This window comes from Chiloscyllium plagiosum, chromosome 9, assembly GCF_004010195.1.
Source record: "Chiloscyllium plagiosum isolate BGI_BamShark_2017 chromosome 9, ASM401019v2, whole genome shotgun sequence".
Taxonomy (NCBI): Eukaryota; Metazoa; Chordata; class Chondrichthyes; order Orectolobiformes; family Hemiscylliidae; genus Chiloscyllium; species Chiloscyllium plagiosum.
In genome coordinates, this window is record NC_057718.1 from 65,586,266 (window position 1) to 65,605,050 (window position 18,785).

Genomic DNA, 18,785 nt, shown 5'->3' on the forward strand with positions numbered 1-18,785 from the left:
CCAGTGAATTCCTAGAGGCATGGCACTCATCCACAGATTCAATCAATAAGCACATCGACCTGGACCCAATATACCGGCCACTGCAGCGGACAGCTGGAACTGACAACCGGAAGCGGCAGATACAAATCACTATAAATGCCGGAGGAAACATCACAGAAGCGCTTCACAGGAGGCTCCCAAGCACTGAGGATGTCACCAGACAGGAGACAAAATGTCTGCAACACAAATTTTGCTTATTCTCTTCATGGGTTCTTTTGTGGATGTGAACTCTTTTATTTTGTCTATACCCTGTGCTGTGAATTTCAGTACTGACAAATAAGCTGACAGTCCTTTACACTGTTGGTGTATCTTGACTATTTTCTGCTGAAACTATCTTGGCTTACGTTGCGGTCAAAAAGTACTTGGACAATTGTATTAACCAAAGGGTCTGATGAACATTGTCAATAACAAAGATTCCTTGACATTTCAGATCCTAGTCACTATTTGTGGCATCAAAATTGTTGAAAGTGCTGTAACAGGAGAATAAGTTTCCGGTTTATTGTTGATTTAAGATCTTTGGGAAATTGTTAGTCCTCCATTTTTGCTTCTATGGATTGATTTTATCCTCTCTAGAGGATCCGAGAGTCCGGTAAGGATCTTTCTTCATCCACCTATCAGAGCTTGCTTACAGGCCATCCTTTTTGTTTAGTTCTTCGTAACGGGGATGAATGACTGGTTCCTTTGAGTAACATGTTACCACTTAGTCCAATCATGAACACATCTAACTATCCATAGTTCTACCAGATCTCACTTGCTACTGATTAGAGGGTGCATTTGAATGACTTCAACCTTCAGTTGCCTCTTTATTACATGATTTCTGAAACCACAGCACTTCACAATTGCTTAATCTCAGGAAAGCAAGACCATCCGTTTCAGGCCATACACTGATCATCTTTTATTTAGTGTGCCCCCCATCCCTGAATTGGCCTTTCTCAGCTGGAAAATTTTAGTTTCCTCTCTGTTGCTACATAATACTGTTTCAGAGCATTTTTCCTTGGCTAGGAATATTATCTCAGGTTTTCAAAACACATCTTCTACCATCATCTTGCTTTGTGCTGCATACCTTTCCTCAATGTTTGGGTTTTCATCAAGCTCTTCTGCAATTAGATCACAACCACCACCTCCTCTACCTCGCAGTCTTTCTCAGGCTTTCCATTGTGTTGAGGGTGTTCCCTTCCTTTCTTCCTTCCTGCTTGGTGTTGGTGAAAAGCTGTCTGGTCTGCTGGGTTTTGCTGGTTTGCAGGACATTATTTAAACAGGCCACAACATACTGCAGCACCCAAGAACTACAATGGCACAAGAGAAATACTTATAGCGTACTCAAGAACAATGGGTACCTGATAAACATAGCCCATCAATTCTTAAACAACAAACCCAAACAAGTAGACACAAATACACCCAGAAACCCAAGCCACACTACCATACATCAGAGACCCCTCTGAGATGACAACCGAGCTACTCCAACCCCTTGGCATCATGGTAGCCCACAAACTTACCAACACACTGGCACAGCTCCTGAGGAACCTAAAGGATCCTGTACCAACAGCCAGGAAAATGAATGTCATTTACAAAATACCCTGCAAGAACTGTAACAAACACTACATCGGACACAGGCAGAAAATTAGCCACCAGGATACACAAACACCCGAATAGCCACCAAAAGAGATGACTCACTCTCGCTTGTATCCTTACATACATATTGAAAGTTGTTATAACAACTTTGTTTTTCCTGCGGTTAGTAAATTGATGGCTGATAAGTTGTTCGTCAACATGTATCCATTGCAGCATTCCAAGATGTTAATTTGGATAACTATTTTTTCCTAGCATTTATGATAAATGCTACGTACAGTATGCTCTTCTTTCTTCTTTTGCACTTCAAAGTATGTAAATTTGCAATTGAACAATCTGTAGTGAAGTATCAGGAAATTATTTATCCATTGTGTTACGCCAACAGGCAGACTTCTGTTGGCAATAATTATATTTTAAATAGTAGCTTATTGCAGCCTGGAGTAGTTTGTGAAGATTGAAGTTATTGGCACATTTTGCTCATGAAGCAAACTGGTTGCTTGAGTATTAAATATTTTGCAATGCATTTAGAAGCTGAACTCCAGGAACAGTGTGAATGATTTATTATGTTCTTTTATAATGGTGCTGACATGAAGTGAGTTCACCTCAAGATGGATTTCAAGCTGAGGCGAGTTTGAAAGCAATCATGTCAGCACAAATTACTTAATTGTATGTCTGTGTGCTTGATTATTCATCCTTTTATTAGCATGTTGTGGGGATTTGTAATTTCTGTATCTTGACCATCCAGTTTGTTATCTTTTGAGGTTAACTATGAAGTAACTGAACTTGTTATAACAACTTTCATAATTTCAGGAAATCTTGAAACACTTTTACAGCCAACTAAATACTTTTGATCTATGCTCATTGCTCTATTTTTAACAGTACACAACCAAATCTGTGCACAGAAAAGTTTTGCAAGCGATGATGTGAGAATGGCCAGATGATCTCTCTTTAATGATGTTGGTTGAGCAATATATATTGGACAAGAACCCAGGAAAAGAACTCCTTTGCTTCTCAAAACTGTACCTTGAAAGATCTGTTATCCAACCAAGATAATAGACTGGTCCTTGTCTTAACATTGCATCTGACAGATGTTTACTCCAACAATGAGTCCTCCATTAGCACTATAACAAAAAGATAAGTTAGTATTCACAAATCTCGGGAGTAGGGTTTGAACTCAATCTACTGACTTGAGTTGCAAGTGCTATAGTTACGTATTGCACTGAGTAAAACTGACTTGTCTACTCATGGCAAGCAACCATTATTGAATTCTATTTAAAACCACCTAAAACCTCACTCCCTCCCCACCTAAAAACAAAACTAGAGAAGAATACAATATAACTAAACCAATCTGAATCAGACTTAAAAGTTTAATAAGTTGGGTTCCTTATTTGTTTTTAAGTGTTATCACAGCCAAAACATGTGAAGCTGCCAGAGTAACTTGCTAAAAATTATTTTCCTTAATATTAATGTATTTAACAAAAATTTTTTTAACCAGAAATAATAAAAAATATATTTCTTACTTCCTTCAAAGTGTCAATTAACATATTTTGTTTCTTTTTGTCTGGGCATTTCATTCCATTTTCAATAACTTGACTCTATTCCCTGACTACATCAATGATTCTGACTTTCATGCCTTTTACTTCGTCACAGCTAAGTGGGGTTGGTAGTGATTGGTTTGACTTAATCAAAGATCCTAATCCGATTACTCCACCAGTGGATTCTTTAATCGCAGCAAAACATTTGTAGGGTTTTTTTTTGGAGGAATTTGGATGGAAGGACATTTCTCATTCTCTCTCCTTTTTGTCTTTCAATCAAATTATTTACACCTATGCTGGTAGAATCACTCTCTGTTAAATAGAATACAGCTCTTTACAACAACTATAGTCACACACGACTACTAATCACCCTGCTGATTACTGACCAGCGCTGTCGTGCCTTATATATCATGACTCACCTTCACTTCATCTTGCTGTTTTCTTACTTCGTAATTGCTGTCAGACTTAAGAAACCTCAGCCTTGTCATGGGAGTGTTTTAAACATTTACATATCAGGTGAGCACCCTTGCTATAGATTGCGGGATTCTTTTGGAATAGAACCAAAAATTGTCTCGTCTGTGTTTAAGGAAGCACTGAAATTGCTACCCATTTTAATACCTGGCAACTAATTCTGCAAAGAACCTCAACACAATCTGTGTATTACTTTCTACATTATCATTTACTGCTGGGTAATATGATGATATTAGTGTGTGTTTAACTCAATTTTTGCTCAGAAATATTTGACTCTTAACTGTGGACCATTATCAGACACACACACAACTCACAAACCAATTTTTCAATTTCAATGGTTTGACACTACTGGTATGAAGCATAGACTCAACATATCCACTTCCCATAGCTATCGATCAAAACAAATCCTCTTTCCCTTCAAAGGAATCAGCATGTACTCCTTCATTCCCACTATTTTCTTGTCTTTGACTATGAAAATGAAAGGAAGTATGATTTGATTATTTTCCATTCTGTGATACATGTCACAACTTTCCACCTCCTTAACAGCCTTAGATCTTTGTAACTTATTCAGCTGTTACCTTATGCACAGTTAAATGCAATAAATAACTGTCCTAGCTTTTAAAATGACGGTTGTACATTATACATTGTCCTTCTTCTTGACTTCAGCCTTATGACACTGAACTTTATTGTTTTGGATCTCATTGCTGAAAGATGACTATGTTCTCTTAAAACTTTGTCAGCATCAGATTTTCTTACCAATCCCTACAGTAGATAATTCCGCCCAGTTTATCATATCATTTTATGCCAAATGTTTCTCAGAGATGATTTTCATCTTACCAGAACCATTGGCATTAACACGAATCATCATCATATTTTACCCTCATTTGCCTTAACACTAGACTCTGTTGTTGGAGTAACTGCTCACTTTCAGACCAGTTTTGCGAAAGGGGTTGAGACCTGTGGACAACTTGTACTGTCCTACCAAGAAAACAGCTGACATGCTGTAGTTGTATCACTGATGAAAGCTAAGTTTTGAATCTTGGGCTTTTGTTTTTACTCTGAATGCTGGAATTATGTCTTCAAGCTGATAGTAACATAGGAGCTAAAAGCAGGAGTAGGCCATACAGCTGTTAACCTGTTCCACCATTCAATCTGATCATCTCTGAGCCTCTATCTCAATGTCATATTCCCACATAATCTCCACACTCCTTTATGTCATTCATATCTAAAAATATATCAATTTTTTTTTTAACATATTTAGTAACTTGGCCTCTGTGGTGGCAAATTCTACAAGTTGACCACCACCTGAGTGAAGAGACATTTCTCGGCTCATACCTAAAAGGCTTACACACTATCCTGAAACTATGACCCATGGTTCCAGACTGCCAACCAGGTAAAATGTAATACCTGCATCTAGATTGTCCAGTCCTGTTGAATTTTACACATTTCAGTCAGAACTGCAATGATCCTTCGAAACTCTGGTAAATGCAGCAGTGCTTCCCAACCTTTTCAGTATCAAGGCACACTTCAGTGAGAGAAATGATTTTACAGAAACCAACTTTTCTCAGCTGAAGTGATTGCTTACAAGCATCATGTTTTCCATTTAATGTGCTGTGACAGGAGTGGAGACACCAGGTAATCAGTGAGGAACACCTCCCCCACACAACTACTTCACTCCTGCCTGCCACCCATCCACTGACATCCAGCCATCTCCCACAACAAATACCCATCTTGCAGAGGCTGCTGGCAGCAACTGCCAATATGCCCTCCCTCCCAAACAAAACATGAGGCAGTGAGGAAAAGCCCACCCCATCAAATGCCACTCCAGCGAGGGCTGGCTTTGCATGCCGGACCTCCCACCTTCACCACGTTCTCGACTAGAATACAGGTTCAGTTGCACCACACTCTTAATACACCAGTCCTGCCATCGCTAATATCTGCCTAATGTGACTCTGCATTGCACTCCCCCTATGGCGAGTCTGTCCTCTTAGGTTGATTTTGTAGACTATCTTCATATTAGATACCATCTGATTCTGTTTCCATAACTTTGAGGTCCTCTAATGTACGTATCAGACACTTTAACTAGTTCCATATCTACCATGTCTGCATGGCTATGATCTGGAGCTTCACTTTTTCCTTTACCTGTGGGAAAAGTAAATCCTATCCAGCCAGTATGCACAAGTAATGTATTTTTAGTGGAAATGGGGCATTTAAATGATTCTCTACCATGGCAACAGTAACATGCTTTTCTAATTCAGTGACAGTGAATTTGGCTGTTGAGTTGACTTCAGTGAAATCTGTGGACATTGACTGTAGGCTCAATAAAATAATTTCTGTGATCTAGCACTATCTATCTTTCTACGACTTGCATGGATGTAGCCTCATTCATGTTTCTCAGTTGATTACTGCCTTTGCTCAGAAGATTTTATGGGATTGTATTGTTCTTTTGCTCCTCTAGTGAACATGCCTGTAATGTTGACATTTAGTTCACACCTTAATACAGTGAGAATTTGTTTAATTTGAGAATGTAGTCTGCAACAGCCTTCCTTGGCAACTGTTTTCTTTTGCTGGAATCCTGCTCTCAGCGCAATTTCATTCCTAGTCCTGCAGAGAAGCTCACAATCGTAAAAATTAATCAAAATCCATGGCACTGAGGACCAGCAGACCCCATTCAAATGAAAGGTTTTAAAAAAAATTCCATCCTATTCTTGTCACTTTTTAGTTGTGTGTTCCTAAAACGTAGTCCTTGACTGTAGGCAGCCATTACTGGCAAGTGGTAAATAAAATTATTCAATGTAGAGGGCAGCAGAAATGCCCCTACTCTCCTGTAATTATTGATATATGGTTAAGAATTTTGAAAAGAACCAAGTGCAGTTTTCTGTTTTGGAATTAATTCTACAGAGGTGACTAATATTTGGGTAGTTAAATCCAACTTTTATTTTGCTGGGAGTCTGGTATAAATGAATGTTACATTCTGGTAACCCCATCTCCTTGGAGAAAATCCCCTGGAGTGGGCTGCTATTATCAAGGGAGCTAATCTGAATAGCTTGGTAGGAGGTTTGTCTCCTGATTATATTCCACAACATTACGCATGCTCAACATCTTTCTCTCCACTGTTGACCCCACTGCAAATCCAGAAAATTATGACCTTGGTGAAAAACTGAGAGGTGGGAGGATGTGGTGAGAAGACTTGAGAGCAGTTGACAGAAAGTGAAGAGTTACGAGAGTGTGGGAGGTGGGTATAGGTCTCCACAGTGGCCAGTGCTGCCTCGAATTAAGACCCCAGATATTTGCGTTGAAAACCTCCTGCACACCCCCTCCTTTTAGGGCGCTTTTAAACTTCGTGAGTGTCCAGAATGCAGTCATACAATTGAAGCTGAGAATCATATGTGCTGTTCTTTCCTGGTGCAGTCTAAGGGAAGAAGCCTGAGACAGAAGGTTATTATTGTAAAGTCAAACTCTGCATTTGCTATCATTTTGAATGTGTGCATGTTTCGGTATTCCTTCCTGTGAGCAGGCATCTGATCCCCACTTGGCATATATCCAACATTCATGCAACTGAGATCAGCAGATTTACTAAGGGTAAGTAAACCTTGCAGATCTGATGTATTTTGCCTGTTCTGTGCTAGGAAACAATAAAAGTTTTTCAGTTGACCTCACCACCTTGTGAAGGGAAAAACTGGCCCAAGGTTTATTATAGTTCAGTATCACTTGTTGATCAGCTCCATTTGTGAGAATGAAAATCATACTCCATGCTCTTACATTCAGTAGCAGCCTCCTGCAAACTGTCAGTGTTAATAATTACATGAACTGGCATAAGATAATGCAGAAACATATAACCTGGCAAGAAGTTACACGTTTAGAAAGAGGGAACATGAAAGTCAGTGGGAAGTTTTTTTTTAAAAGAACGCTTTGACTTGGATGACTGAGATGGTTCTAGATGTTATCCCTGATCAATCCCCACTTCACACCTTTGCCTCCAACCTTTAATGTGTCAGCATTAGCCTTCTTTTGTTTTTGTTCTCTTAAGTAATCGAGCATGATATATAATTTCCTTTTTTTCTGTACTATATAAATAACCATATCCTTAACATAACACATCCATAAAGAATGGGTACCCAATGAACACAGTCCACCAATTTCTCAGCAACAAACTCAAGTAAGTGGACAAAACACATTCAGAAACCCTGGCCACTCTCCCCTACATCAGAGACATCTTGAAAATGACTGCCAGACTACTCAGACCTCTTGGCATCATGGTAGCCCACAAACCCACTAACACACTAAAACAGCAGCTAATGAAGTTGAAAGACCCTATACAGACAACAAGCAAGACTAATGTCATTTACAAAATACCTTGCAAGAACTGTAACAAACACTACATTGGAGAAACAGGCAGAAAACTCGTCACCAAGATAGATGAACATCAACTGGCCACATAAAGACATGACCCAGTCTCACTATATCCTTACATACAGATGAAGAATACCACTATAACTGGGCAACACATCCATCCTAGGACAAGCCAAACACAAAAATGCATGAGAATTCCTAGAAGCATAGCACTTCAACCGGAACTCTATCAACAAACACATTGACTTGGATCCCATTTACCACCCCCTGAGAAAAAGAACAGGAAATGACATCACAATGGGAAATGATGTCACCTCTGACCCAAGGAAACCCAAACACAAACAGAAAGTGAGCCATACTACCAGTGCTTCATCCTGAGGCTCACTGATAATGTTACCTAGTATGGTGATGAAAAGTCTGAAACCTTGCAGCTCAGCGAGCAAACCTACATCCAGAACCTCAACCTGAGCTACAAATCTTCTCAAAACTCGCTACCGTGTCCTTTTATATATAAATATAAAAGGTACCTATCGCTTCACCTCCCAGCCACATTTTGGAAAATTGAACCATAACACTGTGCTGCTCCTCCTGGCTTACAAGCAGAAATTGAAGTGAGGGCTAGTACAGTCGGTTCTGCTATAATGTGTGTATCTTCAATGCGAATTGGATTTAACACCATTGAAGAATTTAGACTGTTATTTGCAGAACACAAACTTTCCTTGCCTGTTTTGGCTGCAATGTGATTCTGGCTCCATTAGTTTAAATGGCACATCTAATGCACGATTTTCTTATAATGTGAGATTGCACGAGAACAGAGTTACAGGTCATTCCGTTATAATGGCCGTTTTGTTAACACAAACTTGCTGTAATGTGATTGATTTAGGGATGCTGTTTCTACAGCATAAGCTTTTAAAACATGTGTTGGCTGTAATGTGATTACAGTGTCAACACTTAAGGCAGTGTTTCCACAGTGCGATTTTTCTAGAACAAGAACAAAGAACATTACAGTACAGGAACAGGCCCTTTGGCCCACTGAGCCTGCCCTGAGCCAAATCTTCTATCTAAATCTGCCATCTATTTTCTAAGGATCTGTATCCCTTTGCTCCCTGTCCATTCATATATCTGTCTAGATACATCTTAAATGATGCTATTGTTCCCGCCCCTACCATCTCCACTAACAATGCATTCCAGGCACTCATCACGCTCTGCGTAAAGAACTTTTCACCTATATCTCTCCTAAACTTTTCCCCTCATTTTGAACTCGTGACCCCTAGTAATTGAGTCATCTCTGGGGGAAAAAGTTTCTTGCTATCCACCCTATCTACACCTGTCATGATTTTGTAGGCCCCCCATCCCCAACTACCTTCTTTTCAATGAAAATAATCCTGATCAACTCAACCTCTCCTCATAGCTAGCACCCTCCATACCAGGCCAACATCCTGGCGAACCTCCTCTGCACCTTCTCCAAAGCATCCACATCCTTTTGGTAATGTGGCGAGTAGAACTTTATGCCAATGTGGCCGAACCAAAGTCCTATATAACTGTAACATGATCTGCCGACTCTTGTACTCCATTCCCTGTCCAATGAAGGAAAGTATGCCATATGACTACTTGAACACTCTACTGACCTACGTTGTCACCTTCAGGGAACAATCAGACCTGAACACCCAGATCTCTCTATACATCAATTTTCCCCAGGACTTTTCCATTTACTGTATAGTTCGCTCTTGAACTGCATTTTCCAAAATGCATCACCTCACATTTGTCCATCTGCCGTTTCTCTGCCCACCTCTCCAATCTACCTATATTCTGTATTCTCTGATAGTCCCCTTCACTATCTGTTACTCCACCAATCTTAGTGTCATCTGTAAACTTGCTAATGAAGCAACCTACACCTTCCTCCAAATCATTTATGTATATCACAAACAACAGTGGTTCCAGCACTGATCCCTGTGGGACACAACTGGTCACTGGTCTCCTTTTTGAGAAGCTCCCTTCCACGACTACTCTGTCTCATGTTGTCCAACCAGTTCTCTATCCATCTAGCTAGAACACCCTGGACTCCATGCAACCTCACCTTCTCCATCAGCCTACCATGGGGAACATTATCAAACACCTCACTAAAGTCCATGTATATGACATCTACATCCTTTCCCTCATCAATCAACATTGTCATCTCTTCAAAACTATGCTGCCTATCACTGATGTACCCATTTGGCAAAAAATGGGCTTATATCCTATCCCTTAGTATCATGTCCAGTAGCTTCCCTACCACTGATGTAAGGCTCACAGGTCTGTAATGACCTGAATTATCCCTGCTATCTGGACAACAAGCATACTTGTCTCTGCCTTCAACACCATAATTCCAAACAAACTCATCTTGAAACTTGAAACCTAGGTCTCCGCTCCCCCCTCCATGGAATCTCAATGTTTTTAAAAAATTTATTCATTTTTATTCGTGGGATGTTGGTGTCACTAGATGGCCAGCATTTGTTGCCAGTCACTAGTTACCCTTGAGAAGGTGAGGGTGAGCTGCCCTTTTGAACCGCTGCAGTCCACTCCAGTCAATTTGGAATTTAGAAGAACACAAAATATTGAAACATAAAATATTCTTAATGGCAATCCTGAGAAAATATCCCTCCAGCTGAGGAACATAGAACATTGTCACAGATGCATATTTTCAAGAAGTAGAGGTCAGTCTGCTATGAATTTTCAAATCTCAAACATGGCTCTAGAACTCCATACTTGTCTCATTTTCATCTGACATGTGAAGAGAGTGGTCTCAATTAGCAAGCCATGGGAGAAACGTGGGCGCAATTATCCCACTTCAGTTATAATGAACAGCCACCCAGTTTACTTTAGATAACTACATGTATAATTCCAAACACGGTCTTTGTCAGTTTATGAATGCTTAGCACTACCACCATAAGTGCTGTAATTCTTCTCAACCCTCACCTTGTGCTGGTCAATGTAATGGTCAATTTGCCTTTTCAGAACTAAGCCCTTTGAATTGCTGCAGTTAAGTCACATATACCTTGCGATCATGATCAAATGCTCTGTGATAAAGTGTTGAAACATTGAACACTACCCGTCAGACTATTCCCAACTCCTCAGCATGCTTCCCCAAATTGTCATGAGCTTTCCAAGAAGGCCTTTTTATATTTTTAATGTTTCAAAAGTCTATAGAGGCACACAAATAGCAGAGAAGAAATCCAAATATCCAATAGAGCTCCCAGTGATGACCCTGTTCCAAAATAGGTTAATGTGAGCTGTAAGCCATGCAAAAATAGTTCAGAGTCAGGAAAACAATATAAGTTTGAAATTTGTGCAAATATTTCTGCACATTCTTATCATTCCTGACCTCCTGCATGAAAGAAAATCTAAAGAATTCCATAACCTCGAAATAATGGACCTGTCATTTTAAAATTGAGATGAGATGGAATTTCTTCACTCAAGTGTCATGTATCTCTGAATTCTCCTTTGTCCCAGAGAGCGATGGATGCTCAAACATTGAATACATTAAGTAGATCTTTATTTTCTCAAAAGAAAGTTGAGATATTGGGATAGTGATATGATAGCTGAAAATGTGTCGCTGGAAAAGCGCAGCAGGTCAGGCAGCATCCAGGGAACAGGAGAATCGACGTTTCGGGCATAAGCCCTTCTTCAGGACCATAATATCATAGTGATATGATAGCACTGTGGGGGAAATCCAGCCATGGCCTGGAATTTTATTTCTGATGTTGCTATGCTCTGTTCTCTTTGCTAACTATATTTGAGTTTCACATCTTAACTTGATATTGTGTCCTTTTTATATCTGTTTCCAGATTGTGAATGTATACATCACAAAATCAACGGTTTAAACTACAGTATTAATACATCCGAGAGGAGCATCACATTTTTCTTTCCTCTCTCGTTCATTATAAGCAATTTTCTATCACTTAGACAATTTTGTGCAGATATTTTCATTGTCCCTTAAAGCCTTTGGGTTATCTGCTTGTTTGAGTGATGTATTCACCTCTGAAAGCCAACATGCACAGCACCAACTGCATGACAGCCTTTAATCTCTCCATTACTTGATTGAATAACTTGCTCAACTCTGACAGATCTGTGCTGATTTTAATTTATTAACTCATGCTTTTCTAAACATTGAACAATTTGTCATCTTGTCGTCTCTAATTTAGTCTCCACGATTGATGTCAGGTGACAGTTACCTTATCATCCTTTAATCAGATGGTGCAACGTTACTAATCCTCCAGTCTCCTCTACCTCCATATAAACAAGTTGGAAGGTTGTTCAAAGCTTTTACTTCAACTCTAACAATTTGATTTTAATTGCAGAATTATGGATTGGAAACAGAAAGCATGAAGAAGTTGGCCCTGAAATTACGGGCTTCTACCAGTGGCCTTCAGAATTTTATCAGCAGTAGAAGAAAAAACACTGCTTATGATGGCACTTCTCGCAAACCTCCCAATGATTTCCTTACCTCAGTAGTGGACCTTATTGCAGCTGCTAAGGCCTTGTTGGCATGGTTGGACAGGTGAGCAATGTTTCAACTGAAATACTTGTACATTTTTCATTATGATGTACTATCTATTCAGATGAAACTAAATTTTATCCTGCGCCTTTTTTGTTCTTGAAATGTGTAAAACCTGGTAGAATGCAGTCAAAAGTTTTCAGATACAATGACTTGTCAGCGTTTGGATTGTCAAAGGCTTCAGTGGATGAACTTTAAAAAAAGGAGTCATTAAAGTAGCAATCAGTTTTAGTAACTGTGCCTGCAACATTAGTGCATTTTTGCACTTATTGTTGGAAATGAAAAAATCCAGCCATTTTCCTGAGGAAATAGCTCTGAAGGGGAAAAAAAATTGATTCCTGATTATAGATGTAAAATATTACAGGAGTTAAAAATCAGTGGTATATGACCACTCAAATTAATGCTAGCTACAAATTTTCATTCTTGTTCCTTGGGCAGTTTAGGTCTTGAGATCCAGGAGCATAATTAGGCCATTTGGGTCATCAAGTTTTCTCTACCATTCAGTCATGGCCGATGTATTTCTCATTTCCTCCCTTTTCTCCTGCAACCAATGATCCCCTTACCAATGATGAACGTATATATCTCTGTCTTAAATAAACTCAATAACTTGACTTTCACAATTTTCTGTAGCAATGAGTTCCAGACTCACTACCGTATGTCTGAAGAAATTCCTCCTCCTTTCAGTTCTAAAGGTCGTCCTTTCACTGAGGTTGTGCCCTCGGGGCCCCTGTCTCTCTTACCAATGGAAACATCTCCATGTTCACTCTATTCAGGTCTCTTAGTATTCTGTAAGCTTCAATCAGATCATCTCTCAACCTTCTAAACTCAATCGAGTATAGACCCACAGTCCTCAACTGCCCCTCAAATGACAAGCCCTTCATCCTGAGGATCATTCTCATGAATCTTCTCGGAACTCCCTCCAATGCCAGCACCTCCTTCCTTGGATACGGGGCTCAAAACTGCTCTTAATATTCCAAATGCAATCTGACCAGAGATCAACGTTGCATTTGCCTCTAACTGCCACTGAACCTGAATGCTAATCTCAAGAGGATCTGAACCAGGAATCCTGAGTCCCTTTATTCTTCAGATATCTGAAGCATTTCCTTATTTGGAAAATAGTCTATGCCTCTATTCTTCGTACTAGCAATCTGACCAGAGATCAACGTTGCATTTGCCTCTAACTGCCACTGAACCAGGAATCCTGAGTCCCTTTATTCTTCAGATATCTGAAGCATTTCCTTATTTGGAAAATAGTCTATGCCTCTATTCTTTGTACTAAAGTGCTCAACTCACACTTTGCTACATTGTATTGCACCTGCCACTTGCTTGCCCACTTCCCTAGTCTGTCCAGTTCCATCTCCAGCCTCCCCATTTCCTCCATCTTCCCTGTCCTTCCACCTATCTTTGTGTCATCTGAAAACTTTGCAACAATTCCCCTCAGTTCCTTCGTCTAGGATTTTTATTATATAATATGAATAGTTGTGGTCCTAAACTGACCCATTTGGAACATGACTAGTTACTGGTTGCCATCATGAAAAACTCCCTTTTATCCCTACTGTCTGCCTTCTGCCAGTCAGCCAATCATCTATCCATGCCTTTGATGGGTAATTGGTTGGTTTGTGAAGCAGTGTGATGCCTACAACTTGGGTTCAGTTCCCATTATCAGCGGAGGTTATCATGAAGGACTCTTCTCTCAACCTCTTCCTTCCCTGAGGTATGTTGGCCCTTAAGTTAAATCATCACCAGTTGTGTCTCTCTAATAAGAGAGCAGCCCTGTGGTCTGGTAAGACTACGATAATACAACCTTGCCCCTAACACCATGAGCTTTTATCGTATTTAGCAGCCTTCTGTATGGCAACTTATTTGGATTTCCAGAAAGCCCTTAACAAATCATCTCCACTTGTTCTCTTTGTTTTTGTTACAAAGAATTCTAACAGATTGTGAGGCATGACCTCTGCTGATGCAGCTGTGTTGACTCAGCCATGTTTTATCATGCGCTTCCAAGTACTGCGCAATCTCATCCTTAACAATGGACTCGCAAATCTGAGAGGTCAGGCTAACAGGCCTGTAACTTACTGTCTTCTGCCTCACTATTTTTTTTAAATTTTTTTATTTAATAGATATTTTTATTGAAAATTTAACATTTTTACAAGTTTACAAATAAAAACACCAAGTATAAACATTTAATATACAATTGAATCTTAAATAAATAATAACCAAAATTTATCAAACAAGAAAAAAAAGAGATACCGAGAGAAAAAAAAACAAAACTCAACTAACAACTAATCTAGCCTACAACTAACCAGAATGTATAATTAAGTCCCTTGCATTATTCAGGGGGAAAAAAACCGACGGATAACAGAAATTGGGTAGTGAGATACATGCTCGGAATGTGTTAACATCAAATCATAACACAACCCGTATTTGACCAGGATTCCTCTCCCAAGGGGCCCCGGACCAGCCAGGTTCGCCATCTCAATTAAATAAAAGCCCTTGTTAGGATGGCCGAAATATCTGTATTTATGTAATTCAAGAAGGGCTTTCATATTTTATGGAATAATTCGGTCTTTCGGTGCACCATGTTGGTAAGGAAGTCAAGAGGAATACATTCCATGATCAATCTGTGCCAATTCGAAAGTCCAGGAGGGCCCTCAGCCACCCAGTTTACCAAAATATATTTTTCCTTGCTCCGAAAGAGAGAATAGAAAATAATCTCTTCCCCTGCATATCCAGGGAGGGTAAGTTCGAAAAGCCCAAAAGGAGAGATACTGGATCCACTCTAATTTCCATTCCTAAGATTTCTGTCAGAACATTTGCTACTTTAGTCCAATATCTACAGATCTTATGACAGGTCCATAAGCAATGCACAAGAGTGCCCACCTCTATTTTACATTTGGGACACATTGGACATGCTCCTGCCTTAAATTTTGCCAATCGGTCCGGTGCTATATGGTCCCTATGAAGTATCTTCAACTGAATGGCCTGAGTTCTGATGCAAATGGAGATTTTTCTGGCATTTTCCCAAATGTCATTCCACATTTCTATAGAGATTTCCAGTCCCAAATCCTGATCCCATGTTTTAAGCAGATTGTCCATATCTCCCGATACTTCATCATGTAATAAATGATAAATAGTGCTGACTGAAGATACCCCCATTGGCCACAACACTCTACGTTCTCTGATTTATAAAGACTATCTAATAGCATAGTCGTCTTATGTATGTAATCTCGAATTTGGAAGTATCGAAAGAGACCAACATTGGGTAATCCAAATTTCTGATGCAGCTATTCAAAAGACATCAGGACCCCTTCTTTAAACAGATCCCCTAAACAGTAGATACCCCAGGATCTCCAGAGTTTAAAAGTGGCATCGGTAAGCCCTGGTTGAAACCCCCATGCTCCCACTCTCGGAGTATAGGGGGATGTTTTATGTGAGTTGCCCTCATTTTACCGCATTATATTCCAAGCTTTAATTGTATTTAGTATTTTACAGTGATCCGTGATGATTTTCCTCTTGTCTGAAAACAAGAGGTTAATAAGTGGGCATTTTACTTGAGAAGCCTCGATGTTCAGCCAAATTGATTGCGGGTCAGACAAGACCCAACCGGCTATGTAGCTTAATAGGGAACTTAACTGATATTTCCTAAAATCTGGGAAATCCAGTCCTCCCCTTGCCTGTGGAAGCTATAGCTGCTTCAGCTTAATGAGGGGCCGTCTATGATTCCAGATAAAGGAACCCAGCCAGCCATATAATTTACGTAGTGCCAGCCTCGGCAGCATCACCGGAAGCATTCTCCTAGGGTATAGGAGACGGGGCAGAACATTCACTTTAATTAATGCTATTCTGCCTAACCAGGAAATTGGAAGGTCTCCCCATCGCTGGAGGTCCTGCCTTATTCTTTGCAATAAATGCACAAAGTTAGCCTTGTATAACTGACCAAATACTGGATTGATAAAAATGCCTAAATATAAGAAACCCTCCAGGGACCACCGAAAGGGTAAGTGGGATCCATCTAATAGGTGGGATATACTAGCAAGGCCACCCATTGGCATAGCCTCTGATTTTGAAAAATTAATTTTATAGCCTGAAAATGCACTAAATGTATTAATAACTTGGATTAAACGAGGTATGGACATCAAAGGATTACTGAGAAATAGAAGAACATCATCTGCATAAAGGGTAATTTTGTGTTTACCTGTGCCAATCCTCGGGGCCGTTATATTAGGGTCAGCCCGTATAGCTTCTGCCAGTGCCTCAATTATTAGCGTAAATAGCAATGGCAAAAGAGGACATTCCTGCCGGCAGTCCCTATCCACACTGAAGCTATCGGTGAGCCTAATCCATTGGTAATCACAACTGCTTTGGGATCATTATATAATGTTGAGACCCATTTGGTAAACACCTTTCCAACACCAAAACTTTCCAATGTGTAAAACAGATATGACCACTCAATCCTGTCGAATGCCTTTTCCACGACTAATGAGACTACTACTCCTGGTATCTTTCCCTGATGGCAGGCTTGAATCACATTCAAAACCCTTCAAACATTATTGGATGATCTACGGCCCTTAATAAACCCCGTCTGATCCTCCTTTATAATATGTGGCAGTACCCTTTCTAGTCTCAATGCTAATGTTTTAGAAAGGATTTTAAAATCTACATTTTAGCAAGCATATTGGTCTGTATGACGCGCAATCTTCTGGGTCATTTCCTTTTTTGAGAATGAGAGATATTCGCCTCTTTCAGCGAAGGGCGGGAGACAGTCCTGACTGTAAGAGCAGTTATACATGTCCATCATTGGACCACCCAATATTCCTGTAAATTCTTTATAGGATTCAGCTTGAAAGCCATCTGGGCCAGGTGCCTTACTGCTCTGAAGTTGCCTGATTGCGTCAGGTATTTCTTGGATTGTTAGGGGGACATTCAGGACCGATACCTGTTCCGGAGTTAGGTCCGAAAAGGTCAGGTTTTTAAAAAATGACTGCATCCCCCTAGCTCTGTCTTCGCAATCCTGTGATTTATATAAATCAGAATAAAATTTTCTAAAGATTGTTTAATCCTTTTACGATCTTGAGTCAGAGTACCCGCACTTTCCTTGATAGACTTAATAGTTTGAGGGGCTTTTTTTTTCTTTGCGAGGAATGCTAAGTATCTACCAGGTTTATCGCCAAATTCATATAACCTTTGTTTTGCAAATAATATTTCCCTCTTAGCCGTTTGGGTAAGCATGGTGTTTAGAGCTGTCCTAAGGGCTGTAATCCTTTGTAATTTAATAATAGAAGGTTTGTATGCTGTTTCAGTTGCTTTTAAGCGAGCTTCAAGCAGACGCTGTTGTTCTCCCTTTAATTTTTTCTGGGTCACCGAGTATGAAATGATCAAACCTCACGCGTAAGCTTTGATGGTCTCCCACATCATTGATGGGTTGCTAGCTGTACCTGAATTAATTTCTAAAAAAGTTTTAAATTCTTGAGAGAAGTACTTTACAAATTTACTATCTTTCACCAGGAAGGAATCTATACGCCAATGCTGGGGGGATGTCTCATTGTTCCTCGCCTTGATTTCCATATACACAGCAGCGTGATCAGAAATTGTTATACTACCTATTTTACAGGATGATATGGAATTTTTAAAAATCGGGGCAAAAAACATATCAATTCTGGTGTGACATTTATGTGGATTGGAGTAAAAAGAAAAATCTCTGCCCTGTGGGTGAAGGCATCTCCACACATCTACCAGTCCTAATTCTTTGTTCAAATCCACCAATTGTCTGGATCTGGGAGATACACCTGCAGTACTCTTGGGAATACTATCAATTTCCGGGTCCATAATACAATTAAAATCTCCCCCTATAATTGTATGACAAGCACCAAGTGCCATCAATTTGGAGAAGCCTTCTGTTATAAATTTAAAAGGATGTGCCGGGGGACAATACAGATTTAAGATCCCATATTCCTCTCCATTTATAAGGGCTTTAATCAGAATATATCGTCCAGATTCGTCTTTCATCTGATTTAGGATTTTGAAAGGGAGATTCTTCCAATTAAGGGTGACAACTCCCCTACTTTTTGAGTTGAAGGAAGAAAAGAAGGCCTAATCAAATCCACCCTGTCGTAATTTCAAGTGTTCTTTATCCAACAAGTGTGTCTCCTGTAGGAGAGCTAAATCAACCCTGTCTTTCTTGAGGTTTGATAATATTTTCTTCCTTTTGACTGGTGAATTACTCCCCTTGACATTCCAGGTGCACCACTTAACCGACTGATTAACCATAATCGTCCGGGCAAGTC

General features: G+C 39.8%; 1 protein-coding gene across 2 annotated transcripts in view; it reads left to right on the forward strand.

Moving 5' to 3' along the window:
• Nucleotides 1–18,785, forward strand: part of cnksr3 (cnksr family member 3) — a 194,636-nt gene that overhangs the window by 97,634 nt on the left and 78,217 nt on the right. For both annotated transcript variants that reach the window (XM_043696125.1, XM_043696124.1), the window contains exon 3: nt 12,305–12,504. In XM_043696125.1, the coding sequence (XP_043552060.1) occupies nt 12,305–12,504 (200 nt within the window). The remainder of the gene's footprint in view (nt 1–12,304; nt 12,505–18,785) is intronic.